The sequence below is a fragment of the Sprattus sprattus genome (assembly GCF_963457725.1).
Source record: "Sprattus sprattus genome assembly, chromosome: 9".
Taxonomy (NCBI): Eukaryota; Metazoa; Chordata; class Actinopteri; order Clupeiformes; family Clupeidae; genus Sprattus; species Sprattus sprattus.
Genome location: NC_137928.1, coordinates 6,314,732 through 6,330,248, shown reverse-complemented (window position 1 = coordinate 6,330,248; position 15,517 = coordinate 6,314,732). Strand labels below are relative to the sequence as shown.

The window sequence follows — 15,517 nt, the reverse complement described above, 5'->3', positions numbered from 1 at the left end:
CTGAAATGCTTAGGCCTACCTTGTCACTTCCTCCTCCTCTCTGCCTAACTGGGCTCTTGTCCGGCTCTCTCTCTCTTTATACGCCTCTAACTCTCTGTGATGTATTGACAGCCACTGTAATACACGGTCACTTGCAACCATATTGTAACTTTACAAGATTTACAAGAACACCTATCCTCCTTGCCTGGTCACCTCTTCCTCCTATCTCTGACTGAACAGTGCTCTCTCTCGCTCTCGCTCTCGCTCTCTCTCTCTCTCTCACTCACTCTCTCTCTCTCTCTCTCTCTCTCTCTCTCTCTCTCTCTCTCTCTCTCAATACAGTAGCCTAGGCTAACCAATACGCCGAAGCCGCACAGACGGGGTTTGAAACTAGAGAAGACTGAACAGCGAACGAGAATAAGGTGGCCAACAGGTATCATGCCTACACGAGAACAACAAGAGTTGTTAATGTTAAGTAATAGTACAAAATCATCCTCCGGCACACCCTGTCAAAACAACGTTTATTTTGCTAGCTAATTAGGCCTACGTTATCGGTTGTTAGTTGTAAGCTTGAGCGGAAATCTCAAATCATTTGAGGGAGGGGGAGGGGGGGGGGGGGGACAATAACAGTATTTTTCAAGACACAATTATGATGGGGACATAATAGCAGTGACTCAATACATCAATGGTAGAATACATAAACAATGTAATCGCGTCTCTCCATTTAATAATTTGTTTTAACGTAATTTTATTAAAATGCCTATACCTATCGAGCATTTGGATCCCCACAAACTGTTATGTTACTAGGAGTTTCTTCCGAGGCAAGGAGAAAATATAATATTTTATCACCCAACGTCTGGGAAAAAAACAAGGCCGTTGGGGCAAGGGGTAGGACATCTTGACTTTTAATAAAGTAGCCCACGAAAGGGTAAGCGGTTATGGCCCTTGTTTCAAACCTACACATTTTCGAAGTTATTTCAGAATTGCGTGTGTGTGCAGGTGTATGGTCTTGGAAAGAAAGAGAGCGAAAGAGGAAGAGATTCTTTTCTATATGAAAAGCAACCCTAGCCGGTGCCTCTGCTGGCGCGGTGCTTCGCGTGTGTTTTTGACAGCCCCTGTCTCCGTGGGTAATGGCTTATTTATTCAAGGATAATTAGTCAAGCTTGGGCCCGGCGTCTTGATTAATGCGCTTTGTCATCCCGCAGTAAGAAATACCCGAACTGCCTGCGCCAGGACCCTCTCCGCATCAATTCGATTCCATGGATGCATCCTGTCAAAGTGTCTGATGACTCTTGTCAGTATCTAGCAGTGTTCAGTTGTAAATTACCAAACTAACCCGGATGTGACAAAGGCCTATGAACGCCTCGGACCACATAAAAACAGCCGTTTCATAGTCTCGAGCACACACACCATGATCCCCTGCAATTTTTTTTATAAGGGTCCGACATATTTTACCCTCTCTAAAGAAAAACATATAATGTTTATTATTATACAATCTTTCCTTCAATATATGAACCCTCAACAAAGAACTTTCATTTCTATTTAATTTCTGTATGCAGGGGAGATTGTCTGGAGATTAGTTGAATTTAGTAGATTGGCTTAGTACACTGTGATCTGAGATGAAGCAGGAGAAGAAGAAGTATTAGTAGTAGAAGAAAAAGAAGAAGAAGGAGGAGAATAAGAAGGAGGAGAGAAGTAGGCTGTTGATGATGCTAGCTGAGAGTGCTGATAAGACCCCCAGCTCTCATCAGCAGCTGAGATGAGGGCGTGTGTCTCTCTGTGTGTGTGTGTGTGTGTGTGTGTGTGTGTGTGTGTGTGGTTTTAAACCTGCAGCCTCAGGTGTTTGCACGTGGGAAAGCTGATGTGACCCACAGCACAGGTAAGTGGTTTTCGACTATCCCACAGATTCCCTCATGTTTGTGCCCACATTAGAGCTCTGTTGGAGCGGAGATGCTATCAAGTCAAGTCAAGTGTTTTTATTTGTCACATACAGTAAATTGAAGTGAGATGTAAAAGGGTCTATGCTCCACACTGTGCAAAAATAAATAAAATATAAAATTCATTTATAAAATTAAAAATTTAAATAAAATCAAAAATTTAAAAATAAAAATAACTATAATAAAATAAGGTGTTGAATTAAAAATTTGAATTTAAGTATCTCACAACTATCAGGACCCAGGGCAATAATGCTCTCAATGCTGAGATATGGAGGCTTAAGTTACTGAAGTTAAAGTGAAGGTCAATGTCTCATTAATTAGGGATGATCTCATCGTTGCATTCATTTCTGCAATCCTTAAAAAGTATTTTAAATAGACATGTAACGTAGTAGTCTCTCTCCACAATGACGATGCACACAGATGATGCACAATTCCAGAGCCATACACAAAGTTCTGGAAAACAAGGAAAAGTAGCTGTCCTTCGTCTGCTGTTTAAGCACGTCATGTATAAGGTATGAATGGCATACATGTTTGTATACGCATAAGTAGATAGACTGACTTGTACATATTCAAGCATTGTAAGTCTTTATATGTTAAATAAACTGGATTCATTATATGAATGCTTGTTTTTTCCCCTCATTATATCTGTTTACACGTTTTTCTCCCTCAGTTCCTCTCTCAGACATTCCCTGGCCCACAGAGCTCCTGATCCTGGATCGGTTCTGGCACAAAGCGCTCCTGATCCTGGATCGGTTCTGGCCCACATGAGGCTCGAGCCCGGCCCACATCCAGCACAGTCAGCCGATGGACACCTGGGCCTCTTTGGCCTCTTTCCTTTCTCCTGGGCTAGCCTGAGGCAGAGATGCCCACCAGCCACACACACACACACACACACACACACATGCTCTCTCTCTCTGTTTCTGTTTTTCTCCTTCTTCTTCCCTTCTCTCTCTCTCTCTCTCTCTCTCTCTCTCTCTCTCTCTCTCTCTCTCTCTCTCACACACACACGATCCTCCCCTCTCATTTTGAGCTCGGCGCTTCTCAAGGTTTACTCCTGTTAGAGGAGAACCTGGCCTCGCCTCTCTTGCCTGAGGCTTGCTCCCGGGAGAAGGAGGAGGCCTTGGTTTCTCTAACACACCTTCAGACAATGTTCATTGTTTACGGCCTCACACACACCTGCACACACACACACACACACACACACACACACACACACACACACAGACACACACCTGCACACATGCATTATGAGCTGAGGCCCACTGGACTCCTCATTGGGAGGAGTGGGCCATGCTGTCTGAGGTGTTGCTGTAACAAGTCTGCACTAAATAGTGAGCATCTGTGGATAAAGTGGTAGCTCTAGCGGCTGTGTCTACTGCAAAAAGTCTACACTAAATAGTGAGCATCTGTGGATAAAGTGGAAGCTTTCTGTCTACTGTAATACGTCTGCACTAAATAGTGAGCATCTGTGGATAAAGTTGTAGCTCTAGCTGCTGTGTCTAGTGCAAAAAGTCTGCACTAAATAGTGAGCATCTGTGGATAAAGTGGAAGCTTTCTGTCTACTGTAATACGTCTGCACTAAATAGTGAGCATCTGTGGATAAAGTGGAAGCATTCTGTCTACTGTAATACGTCTGCACTAAATAGTCAGCATCTGTGGATAAAGTTGTAGCTCTAGCTGCTGTGTCTAGTGTAAAAAGTCTGCACTAACTAGTGAGCATCTGTGGATAAAGTGGTAGCTCTAGCTGCTGTGTCTACTGTAAAAAGTCTGCACTAAATAGTGAGCATCTGTGGATAAAGTTGTAGCTCTCTGTGTCTACTGCAATAAGTCTGCACTAAATAGTGAGCATCTGTGGATAAAGTTGTAGCTCTCTGTGTCTACTGCAATAAGTCTGCACTAAGTAGAGAGCATCTGTGGATAAAGTTGTAGCTCTCTGTGTCTACTGTACAAAAATAACTGTATAAAGTTTATTATCCAAACTCTTGAAATCTGAGTGTTTTTAATGGAATAGAATATAATGCCTGTATTGTCAGTGCACAGTATTGTACAATGCTATGTGATGTGCAGCTTTCGAAACAGTACAATTAGGAAAGGATAGGCTTCGATAAAGGCTAGGGTTTTCAATGGGTGCTTCTGTGGTTCACAGTGACTCAAAATAAGAAATGCTAACTTCATGTGGTGAAACGGCAGTCAAAATGATGTAACTGCTCCATCTAGTGGTGAAATATGGCTACACGCACTTGCTCTTTTTTTTTTTTTATATGGTAATATTTTGGGGACTCAAATGTCACAATACACATCAGATGAATATGTTTGTATCATATTTAATTATTACATATTTTTATAAGCATTGGATATAGAATGATAGTTACATGTTTGTTTCCTTAAAAGAGTACAGCGTTGTTAAACATTTCTTTGGCATTGATATGAATGAAAGTCAGAGGATGGATTCTTTAGAAAAAATTCAAACACTCCCCACTGCAGAAGTGAAGAGAGTTCAGTACTGAATTCAATCGTCATCCTCATCAACAGGTTTCGGCTAGAACACACACACACACACACACACACACACACACACACACACACACACACACACACACAAATAAATGAGTTAAGGGTAAATAATGTACAAACAAACAAAACTATATCACAGACAGAAAATCACCTGTTACTGTTTTTGGTCTAAGGAATATTCAAAACATATTCAACATAAAGTAAACGTATAATACTTTCTTTGGAATAAATTGACTCTGTTCTGATTTGTTTTACACAAATCAGACAGATGTCGCACATATTGGATTTCCCCAAACACTGGTATCAAAATGTTGATCAACTTGCCATGGCAGCAAACTAAAGAGTCTTGGAAACATTTCAATTCATGAGCGGTGCACCTGATATGAATTTCTCCACAGTGTCCAGTAGATGGCAGTGTGGTACAATGTGTCAACTCAGTCTAGTTGGCATGATGTCAAGAGCAATAAACATTTTGAATATATTCCTATCAGTATTTTGAGAGAATGTACAATGTGCACAAAGAAGAAAACCTCTTAGTTGATTAGCAGAATAGCAGACCGTGGCTGTGAAGAACACGTACCTTTGGTTTGCCACAGCGTCGGATTTTGTTACCTAAGGAAGATACAGAAAGAACCGTATTTAGGACTCAAAAACACCCGCACGCACACAATATTATTAATCAATTTGATTACATAAGCCTGACAGTGTATGATTGAATCACCAAAACTACATTGAGTCGGGACCAAACATACACATACAAATCTTTCTATCTTCTTCTCTCTAGTCTCCTAGTCTATCGCTTTCTCTCTCACATAATATTGCTTTCTCTCTCCCTCTGCACTCTGTCTCTGTACACACTCTGTGTGTGTGTGTGTGTGTGTGTGTGTGTGTGTGTGTGTGTGTGTGTGTGTGTGTGTGCGTGTGTGTGTGCGTGTGTGCGTGTGTGTGTGTGTGTGTGTGTGTGTGTGTGTGTGTGTGTGTGTGTGTGTATTCCTCTCTCCAGACTCACAGGTGAGCATGAGGACGGAGAAGAGGGTGACGCACCCGGCGAAGGCCAGGCCTGCGACACGAAGCGTGTGGTAATCTGGAAGACAAGAGCGTACTTCTGCTTACCTCTGCTTTCTCTAGCCACAGCATTATAACACCCGCACATCTCAACACAATCACTCAATCTCAGATTACACACCCGCACATCTCAACACAATCACTCAATCCCAGATTACACTAAAAGAACAAGGCAACAAAAGTTACATTCATAACCTAGTTCAGTCATATGAAGGTCAGAAGGTTAGACAAGATAATTTCCTTAATACTCAAATAACTAATTACTACACTGCACCTTTTATGTAAGGGTATATTTTTAGATACATGGATATTATTGGTTAAGGTTCCATTTAGGATAAGGGTTAGTAATATCATACAGATTTGACGTACATTGTAAGGCCTATGATACTCCTTCATTATATTACAGTACAACTGTGCACATATGTACATTGAACCTACTTAGGGGGTTATCAAGCAACAGCACCCTGTTCTAAAAAACGAGCCGTTCAGAGATATTGACATTAGCGTTGTATGAACACACTTAAAACTTGCTCATCTTACCGTACACAAATTCATCATCGGGCTCATACGCTAGGGAGAGAGATGCAAACACAACATATATGAACGGAGGAGTCAAATTAAAATGAACATAAGTCAGCAAGGAACACACATAACCTGCACTCATTTGTAGGGCAGTTAGTATAATACAATTAATAAAGATGATAATAACAATAATAATACATCACATTCATAATAGCACTACATATAGAAACTTAGTGTCCCGTGGTGAGTCAGATATAGTCATAGCCAATGACTAGCCAATTCATAGTCATAGCCAACTCTCTCCGTTAGGCACCTTCCACTGGTTGTTAATATACTCCACTGGCAGTAATATACCTCTTTTAAGGACTTTTTAAGGCTATTTAAATGCCCTGCAGATGTAGATCTGTGGACTAACTCCAAATTCTGGTTCAATGTCTCCTTGAACTGATTTTGCTTCTACTGTGAGAGTCAAACACAAGCGTTTCCTAGTGTCCACATGACATATACGGTATATACAGTATTTATATATTTTTTCATGCATGTTGTTTACATTTAGGCTTTGTCATGTTGAGAAACGCAGGGGGTGTTGGAAGTGCAACACCAATGTTGGCAGAACTACTCTGAACTAAGTCAGGTGACCTATGTTTCTATGTGCACCTGGGCAGCCAATCTGCACAGTGCTTCTGTCTTTCTGTATTTGTTCATTTCTTCCCTTCAGTCAGCTAATGAAGAGTTATTTATAGGATTCATGTTGATCTAGCTCTACATGCCCAACAAACCCTCTCTCTCACACACACACACACACGCGCACGCGCGGAAACACACACAGGCGTACACACACACACACACACACACACACACACACACACACACACACACACACACACACACACTCACACACACATGCACATACACACACGTGTGCTTACACACACACACGTACAGGTACATACACACACGCACACACACACACAGGGTGCATCTGATATTGCCTTGTTGTTATGGTAACACTGGAGATAATTTTAGACTGTGTCTATTGTCTAATTTGCCCAGGTAGCAATTGCATCTATGCCAGGCACGGCAAGGCCCAGAGTCAGCCCAGATGAGACCCAGTTCTGCCCCAGACTTACGTCCACCTGGTCTTTCCATCATGTCTAGGGTCATGTCTGTGTGTGTGTGGTGCGTCGGCAGCGAATCCCTGAGGAAGACAACGGAGGGGCAGATGTTCAAGAGTCATCCGTAAATTACATCACAATTGCCAAACATTAGCAGCCATCACTCAAACAGTTACAGGCATGGGTATCTTACATGGCAAGCATTAAGGGCATTTACTTGCGTCTTTGGGTCCTTGAAAAGCGCATTATAGAATAAAGGTATTATTAAGGGACCGTATGGGAGGGGTTTAGTTTTCACTCAAATAGAATCAGTATTCTTCAGTGTTCCACAGCGGGTTATATTGGTTTGCCTTATATAACCCCTTCCTCTATCTATCTATCTATTTATCTTTCCATCTATCTATCTATCTATCTATCTATCTATCTATCTATCTATCTATCTATCTATCTATCCATCTATCTATCCATCTGTCTATCTATCCATCTGTCTGTCTGTCCATCTGTCTGTCTGTCCACATGTGGACTGTACGTATGTATATACACAGCATGCACCTTAAACGGTGGAATTTGAGATTGCTGATTTGAATCGGTTCCAAATTCTGCTTGGTTCAGTTCTGCTCCGATAGATGTTCTAAGTATGGCCCTGCCGTAACACAGAGCGATGGCTGAAGATCTGAAGAACGTCTATAGGGCTCCAGTGACGGACAGGGTGGACAGGGTGCCTCTCTCTGTGGCTTCAGTTAAACCTTTAATCCACTCCCACAGGTAAATCAGAGCACTGCTCGTATCAATCCGCTCCGAGTTGCTCGACGCGCTTTACATAATGATTAACTCGTGTGGATTTCGAGCTCAAAGACTCTCCCGTGGTTTCAGAGTCGAGCCCGCCAAGGCCATAGACAAGAGCAACAGCATCCGTAGGTGGAGATTAAGTGAAATCTTTCCCATATCAATTCTCCATTCAAGGAAAGGTATAAGGCAAAGACCAGCAAGTTTTAGAATTTGTATGTGTGACAAGGCAAGCATCAGCAAATACACATAATTAATTAAATTCTGCAATTTAAAGTCTGTCTCGTCTGTGTTGAATGACTGGCACTTAGGTGCATTGTGTATGATGGATGAATAATTAAACTTCAGCTCTCATCAAAACACCTTCGTGGTATAAACTTAACCCTAAATAGCTCTCAATGGCACAATTGTAAAATAATTGTTCAAAACCGGCCTGCACATGTGGTTAACCATGCCCTTGAGAATACCCATTCACCCACACAAACAATATGCACTTTAACAGTTGCTTAGCCACTTTAACAGTTGCTTATAACCTTGTCTATAATCCTTAGGGGGTTAGTAATTAAATGCCCCCCAATTCACAACCACGACCTTGAGAGAGGCCTGCATGCAACTCACCTGAGCTTGAGCTATCACCTTCTTCCTGCGAGTTCTCCGCTGGTTTAAGAGTATGCATTCACGTCCACCTGCATCTGCGGCCAGGTATGCCTATACCCCACCCAGCCCACACTCCCGCCTGTCATCTCTTTCACCCAATCAAACAGCCCTCGTAAATCTATCTCTCCAGTACCCCCTCACCGTTGGTCCAAGCATGGTTTTAAAGCCGCAATAAAGGGTGCTGTTGAGCTGCCATAAAGTGCACATTGGGGCAACCTTTGGTACTGTTGGTAGTAAATATGTCATTGAACAAGAATAGAGGAAATATCCCAAGGGCTAAACATGGTAGCCATTTTGTGCCATGCCCCAATACTGTAACCTTTGGAACCGTTGGTAGTAAGAGGCCCATTGATTGATCCAGAACTTCCTGTCAGCCATTTTGTACCTTGGCTTTGAGACTAGATGAACCTTTGAACCTGTAATCACCTAGCAGAGGCAGTGTCATGACCTTGGAGGTCCACATCAAAGGAGAACAAAGAGTCGGTTAATAAAGGTGGCGGAGAAATACTGGCACTCACATTCAGCAGAGCCTTTGAGCTTGGAACACCTAACGGGGCCTAACAGGTCTAAATCTATTTCTCAGAGAGAAAACATTTGCCTGCTTTCACAATTATATAGAATTATATGCCGTAAGAAATAATCAGATATCTAGGTTGATGTATACCTGCATGTAGACCTAAAGGAACTGTCTAAATTAATAGTTAAAACGCTCGTCAGTCCATATCCCTCGTCCGGGATATATATATTTTTTGTAGGGTATGTTTACATTTGATTTAAATCAAACCTTTTTTTACTACTTTCCTTTTACTTACATGATATTATTGCTGAGGTCTTCTAGAATATATAATCAGATATTCCATTTGTTTTAAGTTAAGGGAAATGTACAAAAACATCAAGGCATGTCAGACAACTTATAAAATTCTAAAAGGCATTGGACTGTAGAGGTTAAAGGAGGCCTGAATGAAGCTGGCCCCACGTGTCATTCGAAATATCAAAATAGCACTGCTGTTCGTTTGTGCTAGGTTTATGCTGGTTTGTGCCGTATACATTATTGCTTGTGCTATTAAGGGTTTTGAGTAATTCAAAATAACAGTTTCTGATCTGTGACGTCACCAGCCCCCCGTCCACGTCCAAATCTCACCAAAATGGGCTCAATCGTATGGGCTATGTTTGTGCTGGTTTGTGCTGTTAGAAGAAACATTCTTGCTATTATGGATTCTACATTTTTACAGCTTATTCTTCACACATCTCATCTAAATAGTCTCAAACTATTGTGCTGGTTTGTGCTGTTCAAAGAAACTTTTGTGCTACTATGGTTTTTAAGTTATTATTTTCCCACGTGGCGTCACCTGAAGTGGAAACACTGTGAGGCAAAGGACTCACAAGGTTGCTACAACTTTCTACAAATGAACCCCATAGTGGGAACAAGAATGGAAATAAAACATGTAATGAAATTACCTTATATGAGTTATCTGAATACTCTTCAGACTTTTCTTCCACGGCTTGGTGTCGTGAAAGACAGATCGCAGACAGATACTCACAGACCTAGACCTTAGAGGGTGAACCGATGCCCCATTTGTGACGGCTGTTTATGAGGTGGGTGGGTGGGTGTAAATAATGTGGTTCTATTCCAGTTGAAGTCATTTGCACAGGATGTGGTTTTGCTGCAAGCCTGCAACTGACACATTTCCACATCTCAAAACATTGCTTAACTTGGCTACATCTCACAAATGGCTGAAGGTTCCATTTCCATAGAGAAAAATAAGACAAACAAGGGTATACAGGCCACATGTATTGTTTTTGACCATGTATCGTCTTGTTACTGTAACATTAGGCTAATTGATCAATAGATGACTAATACATCTATAATAAATGACTGAATGTAAATATGCATTTCTGCACTTTTTATGACCTGATTGAAGCTGCACAAACTTGACGTCAGGCGCGTGAAGAATACACTGTGAAAATGTAAAACTATAATAGTCAGGGATGGATTACTGAACGTTATTAACTTTACTTGCTGTCAATTGTTTTTAGACTTTGTTTTTGTTCATATTAGAGGTGGCTTAAATGTATTTATATTTGTGGTTGAAACCGGCATATTTTTGTTAATTTGCTGTTGGCTTTAATTGAGTGTACGACAGGACGACAGCTTCACTCAGGTTTAAAGGAGGGCTGTAATTTGATTGGCTGTTGAGCACAAATATAAAACCGAAGACCGTTCCTCTATTGTGAAAAATAACTGGCTTCAAATGAAAACCCGTTCTTGTCCACATATTTTGTTATTGGACAATCATGCGTGTCTGTTACTAAGAGGAGAATGTCACAAGTAGTTGCTCTGTAGCGGACGTCAAATCCTTGACCTTACCAATGTGGCCGAACCAGAGTTCTACAAATACTTCCTGATAATAGTGACGTGTAAACAGACGAAACCAGTAGTAAAGTTGCCCTTGTAAACAGACGCTGCGCTGCAGTGAGTGACATGCTTTTAAGCGTGCATGTGTGCCTTCGATAATCAGGGGAATTTGTATCTGTGCGTTTACTTTGTTGATAAGAGAGTATTGTCGTATAAATATATCCGGTATGACTGCTGCAAGATTATGAATACGAATCAATGAGTTTACCCACTGCAAGATGAAATAGCCTTTCAAACTCCACCGTGCTTTAGTTCAGCTTTAAGTTATGCGATCCGTTAGCCTGGTTGCCGGTGCGTTTGGTCAGAAGGTCCTTGCCAGTGCGTGTGTTTCACATATGGCATTGACACGATAGCCTATCATTAGCCTACAACGTGAATTTTACCCGTCTGTCGTCCCTAATGGATACTCGTCAAGATAAGGAGACAAAGGTCCCAAAGTGGCCGCGGATGACAAAGTTCACTTTGTCTGCATGTGCAGCTTCGGTTGCTGAACTGGGTACGGTCCCGTCAACGAATATTTATAAAGTTGCAACCCAGCCCATTTTGTAATACAATCATACCACAGTTTGTAAAGTTTGTAATCAAGTTATTGTATTTGTATGCAGTCACATTCCCGCTGGATCTGACTAAAACGAGGCTACAGGTGCAAGGCGAAGCAGCCCTCCGCCGCGCTGGCGTCTCGTCCAGCACCCAGCCGACCTATAGGGGTATGCTCCGCACGGCCATTGGCATCGTACAGGAGGAGGGACCTTTGCAACTGTGGCGAGGCGTCACACCAGCAATCTATAGACATGTTGGTAAAGTTACTGTCTTCACAGTAGATTTGTTTTTAACCCCAAATGATAACATAGCCTGGTTGAGCACCAGTGGCACCATCTTTGTCAACGTAGGAATTGTGCCGTATCCGCAAAATCAGTGCTAATATAAACATAAACATATTCTCATTACATTCTGATAAATAAACATATATTGTTTTTGATAATGACATTACTACGGAGAAAACATACCTTGAGTGAGTTGAGTTTGTTTGTCTATAAATTACGGGTCACGCGAATTGACAGTTAGAGCTCAGATACATAAAATGACAGCTTAAAATGAGAACACATCGAGAAGTGTACGAACCATTACTGAAACACACTACACCCATGAAACTCCCAACCAGACATGACAAAACATATCTTTTCCCGCAACTCCCAACCAGACACATTGTAACATTGTCATTTTTAAGGATATACTGACATACTGCATCTGTGTTCCATTAAGAAGTGTATAACTTAATCATGTCATTATGTGTTGTTGTCATTGTTGCCCCTTCAGGTTGTGTATTCTGGTGGACGGATGCTGGCCTATGAGCAGCTCAGGGAGTCTGTGCTGGGGAGAAACACAGACGGAAGTTTCCCCCTCTGGTAGGGAGAGCGCTGCCATGTTTTTCTGTCCCGCTCTAGTTGGCTGCTCTGTATAGTGTGAATAGTCCTATTAGTCCATGGGCCAGACAACATATTGGTACCACCTGAGGGGGCAAAACTTTACCTATGCTAAGTTGTTTGTAGGACTGATATAAGTCTATTAATATATGATAACCCTTGCACAAAAGCAGCTTTTCATATTTTTGGGATATATAAATAAATATATTAAGTGAGCGCTGTCACGGGTGTTTGCACCCACACAGGAAGGCAGTGGTGGGGGGCATGTTAGCCGGCGGCCTGGGCCAGTTCCTGGCGAGCCCCACGGACCTGGTGAAGGTCCAGATGCAGATGGAGGGGAGACGCGCTCTGGAGGGAAAGGAACCCAGGTTAGTGCTAATCATTTTTTTTTTTTTTAAACTTGTTTTACTTAAGCTGAGTATTCATAGTGTAAATTTGTATAGTTATATTGTATATATTTGTATTGTTTTTGTTTTTTATTTTTCAATAGCACTGAAGTCGGAAAGCTGCCACCTCAATTTCGTTGCACTTGTGCAATGACAAATAAATATATTCTATTCTATTCTATTCTATTCTATCATGATCCTCATAATAGTGTAGAGTTATGGTAATGGTCATTAATTAATCAACTTATTAATCAATTACATCAAATACTCCATGAATGAATGAATGAATTAAAGCAAAGCTATAGGGAATGAACCTAGGTAAATGCTAGGTATGTCTCGTAACTGTGTGCACAATTCTAGAAAGTTGAGGGAAGGGCAGGCCTGAATATATCAATTAATTGAATCAGTGTGGTGGATTATATAAAGGCCATGTAAACTCCTCAGGCATCTTGTTAATAACTCTGCAAATCTGATAGTAAGAGACAAAAAAAAAACTGATCTGGAATATAGATCTTAAGGATAACATTAGTACGTAGTACCTTAAAGCCACATTAAAAACAGAAACAACCATCTAATTCTAATTCCTTGAAATAGCATTCAAAATCATGCCACGTTTATGTGTGTTTTGGTGTTTGGTGTGTGTGTGTGTGTGTGTGTGTGTGTGTGTGTGTGTGTGTGTGTGTGTGTGTGTGTGTGTGTTTTCTTCTTCTGTGATGTAGAGTGCGCAGTGTTCACCACGCCTTCATGAAGATCTTCTCCGAGGGCGGCGTCCGGGGCCTCTGGGCAGGATGTGTACCCAATGTCCAGCGAGCTGCGCTGGTCAATCTAGGAGGTCCAGTAGGACCATGACTGCTACCATTATCATTGACAGGGTGTGGCCTGTTAACGTAGCGCTAAGGCTAATGCTAATCTTTTTCTCAGATCTCACTACGTATGATACCGTGAAGCACTTTCTACTGAGAAATACCCCAGTGGAAGACAACAGCATATGCCACTCACTGGCCAGGTGAAGTCAACGCCAAAGTTACTTTTATTACAAGAAAAGAGGTTTTCAGATACACTAATTATAAAATCAGACATAAAACACAAAAAGCCTCTTCCTTCCTGCAGCATCTGCTCTGGCCTGGTGGCTGCTACCATGGGAACCCCAGCTGATGTGGTCAAGACAAGAATCATGAACCAGCCCAGGGACCCGCAGGGAAGGTCAGATGTTACTCGTGTGTGTGTGTGTGTGTGTGTGTGTGTGTGTGTGTGTGTGTGTGTGTGTGTGTGTGAGAGAATTATGAACCAGCCACGGGATCCGCAGGGAAGGTCAGATGTTACTCATGTTTCCATGACCCAGAGGAGGTTCTCAGTGCAGATATCGTTCTGATGTATACAGATATAACAAAACAAACATCTGTTTGCATTTACATTTAAGTAGTGACAAGTGTGTGGTTTGTCCCTTAGTGTCCATCTGAACTTCATCATTTTCTCGAGTCATTTCCTACCTTATGAAATGTCTACATCCTTTTAAGAAATGTTTTAAAAGACAACATTGTTCATTGTTGACTGTGTGTTGGCTTGTGTCCAAGCCAGCCAGCCAGCCAGACACACACACACACACACACACACACACACACACACACACAGCAGAGAAAAATCTTATGCACAAATATTTGCTTCTGAGGGCATACTATTGAATTAAAATTAAAAAAAATAAATAAAAAATAAGCTCTCCTTCAAGTCACTGTGACCTTAAGCACATTGTGGTCAAGGCCTGCGCTGCCCTGCGTATCTATGAAGCAGTTATTCAAGACATGGTTAAGAACGAACAGATCAGTACAGATATAAGATCAATGACAATACAGTTTCTCTTCAGTCATTAGTGCAGATGAATGACTTCTGCGGTGTCTTTCTCTCTCAGGGGCCTCTTGTACAAGTCTTCCATTGACTGTCTGATGCAGTGTGTGAGGGGAGAAGGGTTCTGGTCGCTGTATAAAGGCTTCCTGCCTACCTGGATGAGAATGGTAAAATACACTTCAACCACAGTTAGTTGTCCAGCTGATTACTGGCCTATAGGCTTGCATTCTGCAGTCTGTGATTGAGAGGTCCTCTGTTGCATTTTGGCGTCATCAGTAGGTATAGTCCAGAATTAAAATGCAGAGTTTAGAATAGGATTGGCCTTTTGTAGATATTAGAAGCTACACCATCTCTCTTAACTTGTCTTAACGTATTGGTCAGTTAGAGAGTAGGGATTTCAAACCTATACCTATTTATACTAATATCTCCTGAAACCATACAGAAGCCATTGATGTGTAAAAAAAGCGATCAATATCTGTCATAGACATCCTGAATTTCCTGTTTATTGTATTTTGTACACTTAAATATACACGAGTCAAGGCAGAAATATTTGTTCACATACTTTAAAGGTTACTGTAGAAATGTAAGGCTTCTGTTTCAGGTATGAAATAGCTGTGCTATAATTTAGTAGCACTTTTCTGAAATGTGGCTGATAAGTGGTCCTGTGGCTCTGGTGTTGCAGGCTCCCTGGTCCATGACCTTCTGGTTGACCTTCGAGCAGATTCGGAAGACCATGGGCATCTCCTCTTTCTAAAGCAGATTTGGAAGACCATGGGCATCTCCTCTTTCTAAAGCATGCTCCCAAACTAGAAGCTTATTTTTTATATGAAGTACCTCTTAGATGACCTTCGAGCAGATCCGGAAGACCATGGGC

General features: G+C 41.6%; 1 protein-coding gene across 1 annotated transcript; it reads left to right on the top strand.

Moving 5' to 3' along the window:
• The first annotated feature begins 11,388 nt into the window (after positions 1–11,388).
• slc25a27 (solute carrier family 25 member 27) lies at positions 11,389–15,517 on the top strand. Its single transcript, XM_080845263.1, has 9 exons — positions 11,389–11,487; positions 11,597–11,784; positions 12,309–12,397; positions 12,661–12,783; positions 13,521–13,633; positions 13,723–13,807; positions 13,912–14,004; positions 14,708–14,810; positions 15,326–15,517. The coding sequence occupies exons 1-9, from the start codon at positions 11,391–11,393 to the stop codon at positions 15,395–15,397; spliced, it is 963 nt and encodes a 320-aa protein (XP_080701389.1). The 5' UTR covers positions 11,389–11,390; the 3' UTR covers positions 15,398–15,517.